Source organism: Prionailurus bengalensis, chromosome D4 (assembly GCF_016509475.1).
Source record: "Prionailurus bengalensis isolate Pbe53 chromosome D4, Fcat_Pben_1.1_paternal_pri, whole genome shotgun sequence".
Lineage (NCBI taxonomy): Eukaryota > Metazoa > Chordata > Mammalia > Carnivora > Felidae > Prionailurus > Prionailurus bengalensis.
This window is the reverse complement of record NC_057359.1, coordinates 81,813,009-81,820,994: the sequence shown is the minus strand read 5'-3', so window position 1 is coordinate 81,820,994 and position 7,986 is coordinate 81,813,009. Positions and strand designations below refer to the sequence as shown.

The 7,986-nt window shown below is 42.3% G+C and overlaps 1 protein-coding gene across 1 annotated transcript; it reads right to left on the bottom strand.

The window, feature by feature from the left end:
* Positions 1–271: 271 nt before the first annotated feature.
* On the bottom strand, positions 272–7,759 carry LOC122475369 (olfactory receptor 1J4-like). Its single transcript, XM_043567296.1, has 2 exons — positions 7,262–7,759; positions 272–1,213 (listed from the first exon to the last, which is right to left on the bottom strand). The coding sequence occupies exons 1-2, from the start codon at positions 7,757–7,759 to the stop codon at positions 272–274; spliced, it is 1,440 nt and encodes a 479-aa protein (XP_043423231.1).
* Between the last annotated feature and the right edge of the window lie 227 nt (positions 7,760–7,986).

Genomic DNA, 7,986 nt, shown 5'->3' with positions numbered 1-7,986 from the left:
CTAATAAATTCCCAGGAAATAAGGGGAGAAACATACATTGTATTAGCTACAAGATATCACAATCCAATAGACAAGAGTAGTAATCAATAATATCAACTAAGAATTCACAGCCTCTACTAAAGAGTTCGTAGGAAAAGAGTGAATAACTGTAACAATGTAATTGAAGTTGTCAAATATATACTGAGCACCTATTCCATGCTAGGCTTAAGATTAGCGGTCTAGCATCTGGGGATATGTCATTACCTATGTCTGTTATAAAGATGAGCAGATGTCACTGACATAAGACTATTGGCCTGTTGAGGAGTTTCTCCAGGGACCCTTTCATGTCTCTGTTCCTTAGGCTATAAATGAAAGGGTTAAGCAATGGAGTGACCACTGTGTACATCACAGAGGCAATAATGTTCTTGTCACTGGAACTGCTGGATGAAGGGAAAAAATACAGCCCAATGATTGTTCCGTAATACAAAGATACCACAGAGAGGTGGGAGCCACACGTGGACAAGGCTTTGCAGATCCCCCTGGTAGAGGGAACCTTCAAGATGGTGGCCCCAATGTGGCCATAAGAGATCAAGATGCAAATTAGTGGGATAGTAATGACTGCCACACCTGCTGTGAAAATGACCAGCTCATTAAGGGAGGTGTCTGAGCAGGAGAGTTTGAGCAGGACACCAAGGTCACAGAAGAAATGGGGGATGGCATTGTCAGCACAAAAGGACAGCTGGGCCAAGAGGAGAGTGTGAGACAGGGCACTGGCACAGGACAGGATCCAAGATACAGCTACTAGTAAGATACACACCCCCTCTCTCATGATGGTGGTATAGTGGAGTGGGTGACAGATAGCCACATACCGATCATATGCCATTGATGTGAGAAGAAAATTGTCCAGATCAGTAAAAAATATGAAAAAATACATCTGTGTTACACAGCCTGTGTAGGGGATGGATTGATCCTGAAAGTGCATGTTTATCAGCATCTTGGGGACGGTAACAGATGAGAAGGAGACATCTGTGAGGGCCAAGTGGCTGAGGAAGAAGTACATAGGGGTGTGGAGGCGAGAGTCCAGCCTGATGAGCAGGATGATGAGCAGGTTCCCCAGCACCGTGGTCAGGTACATGCCCAGGAATAGGGTGAAGAACATGCCCTGCTGCTCTGGCCGGATGGGGAGCCCCAGGAGGAGGAACTCAGATGTGCTGCTCTGGTTCTCAGGCCTCATGTTCACCTTCTTCTGCTCGGGGTAAAAGGACAGTGAAAAAGCAGAAATCAACAGATGTTAATTTAACCTCAGGCAGATAAAAATGAGATCCTTTTAACTGGTGAATATGCCAGTGTCTGTCCGCATTGCCATGTCTCAACAAATTTTTAAAAACTGGATGGTGTTTATCATGTAAAATGAGAGAATTTGCCAACAGAGAAGACAGTTTGCTATAGAAGAAAAAGTGGCTCAACTGGCATTTTTCACCATCCAGGGGACAGGCAGCCCAGGCCACAACGTATTTTCATAGCTATGTCTAGTCAATAAAGAGAAAGCCTTGCACTGTCTTAGCAGGAACTATTAAGCTAAAATCTCCCTAATTTCTCTTCCATTTCTGTATGTTTAAAGACAATTGTCAGGTTAGACTTAACTTTCAAGTTGTAAGATTTTGAAATCTGACTCCAAATCCACTAATAAGTAAAATATAAGGAGAAGGTTTCAACAAATTGGGATTCCATCTTCCCAAAGGTAAGTGGATCAAAAGTAAATATCCAAAATTTCCATAATGTATAAAGGTCAAAGAAAAAGAAACATATCTGTCGATTGAACTCAGAAATTCTCAGAGCTCAGTCTTGCAAGAGCACTGTTTAAAAATGCAAAAATATTGCTGACAGTTATATATTTATTGCTAGGAATTACATTTATCAGGACTTCTTTAGATCATTTTCCAATTTCTTCATGATTCAATGAGCTTGCGTGACACTATGACAATCCACAATTCATAATAGAAACGGCTGTTATTGGGCACCTGGGTGGCTCAGTCAGTTGAGCGTCTGACTTCAGCTCAGGTCATTACCTCGCGGTTCATGAGTTAGAGCCCCACATTGGGCTCACTGCTGTCAGCCTGTCAGTGCAGAGCCTGCTTTGGATCCTCTGTCCCCCTCTCTTTGCCCCTCCCCCACTTGCACTCTCCCCCCGAATAAATAAATAAATATAAAAAAAAAAAAAAAGAGAAAGAGCTGTTATCAAGAGAGGTCAAAGAGGCGCCATGATATGCCCCCTTCTCCTTTTTTTTAGCTTCCTCATTTGGGCTCTTGGCATCTTGAACTACAGCTCTGGATAATCAGCCCTGTAAAAATTCTACACATGTCCAGGAGTTTTGTTTCTTACAATATCTATTTGTGTTCTCCCTCAACCACTGCTATTTACCCATTAAAATAGTCTAAAGCCTAAATTACCAAATCCTGCAAAGTAAGTAGGAAAAGATATCTATGATCTCACTGTGTCTTAATTAAAAGTTCCTTTAAGACAAAAATCAATGTCAAATGCCTATATCTGCCTACATACAGTATGTAAATGCAGGATGTTAGGATTGCATTATAGTAGTTGTTAAGAAAGAAGTAGTTGTTTTGAAAGAAAAATTCAGAAGAGCTTTATACAGGTGGGTTTAAAATCCCTTGCTTCTTTAGGCTGATGAATTGAGCATACTACTACTCCATCTGGGTATACTATCTTCTTTTTTAAACTTACTGAAAAGCTGCCAACACAAGAGAGTTCTAGGTGGGCCAGTAGAGAAGAGTGCCTGGCCCAGGCTCCTAATCTGTGTCTGCTCACTCCAGCATTTTGGACTGTTGGCTAGGATGTTAAAGATAGAGCCCCATGTCTGAGTGCAGTGTGGTGTATCAGACAAGCAATGCAATTAGAAATAGATTCACATTCTGGCAATACTATTTCATGTTTGTGAGTTCTGGGCAAGTGACCCATTTTGAGTCTCAATTTTCTTATCTCTAAATTGGAGATATGATGGGGCGCCTGGGTGGCTCAGTTGGTTAAGTGTCCAGCTTTCAGTTCAGTCATGATCTCACAGTCTGTGAGTTTAAGGTCCACATAGGGTGGGCTCTGTTTTGACAGGTCAGAGCCTGAAGCCTACTTTGGATTCTGTGTCTCCCTCTCTCTCTGCCTTTCCCCTGCTCGTTCTCTCTCTCTCTCTCTCTCTCTCTCTCTCTCTCTCTCTCTCTCTCTGTCTCTCTCTCTCTCTCTGTCTCTCTCTGTCTCTCAAAAATAAATAAACATTAAAAATTTTTTTTAATTGGAGATATGACTAGGAGCCTCAGTCATGAGAAAATTGTGAATATTAATAAGATAATATTGGTGAAACACCATGCAGATTGTTGGCACAAATCAATGTTAGTTTCCTGCCCTCCATGTCATGAGACCCCTTTATTTCTCCCTCCTGACTGCTCCCTCCCCTCAATAGGCAGCTATTGAGCAGAGTTCAGGTGCCACAAAGCCACTTCATTGTGGGATTATGACCTGATGCAGGCAAAGGCCATAGACACAATGATGAAGTTGGGAATACAGGCAAGGAGCCAACTACATCTGCCTGGTAGAAAATGAAACCTCCACTATCCCACACTTCTGGACTTCTTCCACCTTCCCTCCATTCTCTCTGCTTTCCCTCATGCTTTATAAATAGGGCTACTCCTTTCTGAACTAGTAAATTTATCTAGTCTATGAGATTTGGTATTTTAATAAAAATTCCTTGGATACAATTTGATAATATCTCTTTTTTTTTCTGCATAAACCTTTTATAAAGATCATATATGGACTCTTACTCCACCGCACTCAGCCTTCTGGTCAATAATACCTCAACCACCACTTACTGAGAATTGATATTTCTTTGACAGTGAGGCTGTGTGCTGTCGAAGGCAAAGCATGGGCTTTGGAACCAGACAGAGTGGATTAAACTCACCTTTCCACCATTTGTCAGATCTATGTCTTTGGACAAGGCATTGTACCTGTTGGAGTCTCAGGTTTTCCTTCCTAAAATTGGGATACTAGTCCCTGAGTCAAAAAGAATTAAACAAGGGGTCCTACATGTGGCTATGTTGTTCCTATTCCATATAAAATGCAAAGAACTCTAGCGAAGAAACTCAGGGTCTTATCTTCAGTGGAACACAGTAAATGTAATTGAGGTAGAAAATCTTTCCTGGGCCCAAGGTTTGAAACATTCAATGACTGTATGAGACTATACTAGGGATTTCAGGGAGGAAATCATCAACTTCTAACGAAGAGCTGTAATACAGGTGCTGTGTGAATGAAAAGAGGAACCAAAGCTCTCTAGGTAAAAGTTGCCTTTCAAATATACTTCTAGGTGGAAACAACAGTGCTGTCTAAAGGGGAGGTGGTGATCAGGGACTTTGGAGAGAAGCATTGGGAAGGGCTGGTTGACACTGCATGCACTAAGAACAACTATGAACTAAGCACCATTAACACTAAGCAAATAAGAACTAAGATTCTGACAGCTAGAACTTGAATGATGAGATGGGGCCCCCAGCTTGAATCTGGGGATGTGCCCACTAATCTTACACAGCCAGCTGATTCTGTTCCTCATTTCCCCAAGGTTCAGGGTTAAAGGTCCAAGAGTCAGTGGCCAGTGGTGATTGTGGTATCCCCTCTTTAGGAACTAGTAATAAAAAGTGGGTTCAGTGAGAGCACTGAGAAGTGATGAGCACCTGTGTCTATGTGCATGCATGCATGCACACACACACACACACACACACACACACACACACACACACACACCTGCTCCTGATGACAGATACCCAGTTCTGCTCTGAACTTTATGCTCAAGTCCTCTGGCTCCTGGGAGTGTGGACTTGGTTTCTCAGCTTCTCTACAGGACACCCAGAGATCAGATTTAGCTTACAACTTCTGTGGTCCTAACCCTCTCACTGACACAAATCAAAATCATAAGCCTGGAGCTTACTCTGCTCAATTCACCAGCTTCAGAAGTGGAGATGTGAAGACTCCACTGTACTCACCAGGGAAAGAGCTCAAGGGGACAGGGCACAAAGCTCTTGATTAGAGACATGCATTAAACATGTATTAATTGCTCAGTACTCTTCTTACTCCCTCCAGGACAGAAGCCCTAGTCAGTGTCCCTAAACTTTGATGTTCAGCAGAATCACCTGGGAGTTTTTAAAGAGGCAGATCCCAGCTCCATCCCCAGAGATGCTCATCCATGAGATCTGGGGCCAGGTTATTCTAACACAGATGGTTCTAAGGGCAGACTTTGAACAAACACTGTCCTTAGGAAAAATATCAGGATGTAAGCCCAAAAGGAGATGTGGAGAGACCTCTTCATTGACCCTTGCCTGCCAGATTTGTTTCCCCTAGTTAGGTCATAGCTTGGGATGTTGTAGACTACCACAACTTTCATGATTTAAGTCTTTACAGCACTTGTCTTCAAATTGTAGTTCACAGATCTACAGCATCCGCGTCATATGGAAACTTATGAGAAATGAAAACTTGGCGGTCCCATCCCAGAACTACTGAATTGGAACTCATGGTGGTAGATTCCAGGAACCTGTGTTTTAACAACCCTTCAGGATTTTTTTTTAATTTGAGTACAGTTGACACACAATGTCACATTAGTTTCAGGTATACAAAAGTGATTCAACTTCCCTATACGTCATGCTGTGCTTACCACAAGTGTAGATACCACCTATCGGAGTACAACGCTCTTACAGTACCATTGACTGTATTCCTTATGCTGTACCTTTTATTCCTGTGACAGGAATGCATTCTCAAGTTTGACAAGCTTTACTTTTATTCTTCACCTGGGAAGGTAGAATGTCCATGGATAGTCAGTGTTAAATCTGGAGTGGCATTTGTAGGAAAGCAATAACACTTTCAGAGTCTATGCACTATAATTTGGTTATATTTACACAGGAGGCCAGCATGAAGCATGCTTTCATTAATGATTGTATATGGGGGCTAAGCAGCAACTATCACACAGTACCGGCAAAGGGGAGCTGGCAAGTCTTGGTTTACAACAGGGCCCTCCATCTGCAGAGTGGTTACTGTAACATTTTATACCATGGGCAGAGAGTAATACACTTCCTCTTATTCAAGTGACAAGCATTTTGGATACTTTGATTTCAATAGATCCATAAAGATGGAAATAAAACCTGTTTAGGATACATAAGAGAGTATAGTGAAATGATATATCTAATTCTTTAGATTCTAGGGTGTGTTAAAGCCTGAGATTATAGGCCCAAAATATAAGGCTTCCAAAATCTCCTAAACAAGGGATAGTGCAACTGTATGTCATTGTATTATGAATCCCCCCAAGTTGCAGAAATAAGTAGTAAAACTAACTTAGTATTTGCTGATCAAAAGTTATGTATAAAGGAGAGCATTGTTAATAAGGGAATGAAATTCTGGTCAATAAATATTTACCAAGTATATCAAGATGTTACCATTTGTCTTAGGGTTTGAAACATTCACGTTTTGAGAAATATTCTAATGGAAAATCAAATACACAAGATCAACCAAAAGGAGGTTCCGATTTAAATAAATGTCACACTGGGGCGCCTGGGTGACTCAATTGGTTAGGCGTCTGACTTCGGCTCAGGTCACGACCTCGCTGTTTGTGGGTTTGAGCGCCGAGTCGGGCTCTGTGCTGACAGCTCAGAGCCTGGATCCCACTTTGGATTCTGTGTTTCCCTCTCTCTCTGCCCCTCCCCTGCTCATGCTCTCTCTCTCTCTCTCTCTCTGTCTCTCAGTAATAAATAGATGTTAAAAATTTTTTAAATAAATAAATAAATAAATGTCGCAAAATCACCGTGATAAAGATGTTGCCCTACCGAAGAGTTTCCCCAGGGCTTCTTTCATGTCCCTGTTCCTAAGGCTGTAGATAAAGGGGTTCAACATGGGTGTGACCACTGTGTACATGAGAGCCACAATGATGTCCTTGTCAATGAAATTGCTTAATTTGGGGAAAAGATACTGCCCAAATATTGCCCCATAATACAGAGACACTATAGAAAGGTGGGAGCCACATGTGGACAGTGCTTTGCAGATCCCCTTGGTGGAAGGACCTTTCATGATGGTGGCCCCAATGTAACCATAAGATACCAGAATACATATGAATGGCAGGGTAATGACCACCACCCCTACTGTGAACATGACCAACTCATTGAGGAAGATGCCTGAACAGGATATCTTAAGCAGAGCACCAAGGTCACAGAAGAAATGGGGGATGGCATTGTCAGCACAGAAGGATAACTGGGTGAGGAGAAGGGTGTGGGAAAGAGAGCTGGCACAGGACAGGATCCAAGATATAGCCACTAGTAAGGCACACAGCTCTTCCCTCATGATGGTGGTATAATGAAGAGGGTGACATATAGCTGCATAGCGATCATATGCCATTGATGTAATAAGGAAGCTGTCCAGGTCAGTAAAAAATATAAAAAAATACATTTGTGAAATACACCCTTCATAGGAGATGGATTTGTACTTAGCATGCATGTCCATCAACATTTTTGGGACAGTGACAGATGAGAAGGAGACATCAGTGAAGGCCAAGTGGCTGAGGAAGAAGTACATGGGGGTGTGGAGGCGAGAGTCCAGCCTGATGAGCAGGATGGCGAACAGGTTCCCCAACACTGTGGTCAGGTACATGCCCAGGAACAGGGCGAAGAACATGGCCTGCTGCTCTGGCTGGATGGGGAGCCCCAGGAGGAGAAACTCGGACACGCTGCTCTGGTTCTCCCTCCTCATGATACTCTTTCCTCTGCTGGGAATGAAGCATGGTTGAAAATATTAAGGACTCTGAAATAATCATTTTTAGTAGTCATACAAAAAATATGTGTGTTTTGGAAAGTGGGAAACTTAACCTGTTTCTGACATATTTTCTTTTATGTTGGCACATAAAGGAATTAGTAAAATTGTTGAAGAACTGTTATTGGGAGCCAGTTTTTCTTGGTTCACCTACAAACCAGAATTCT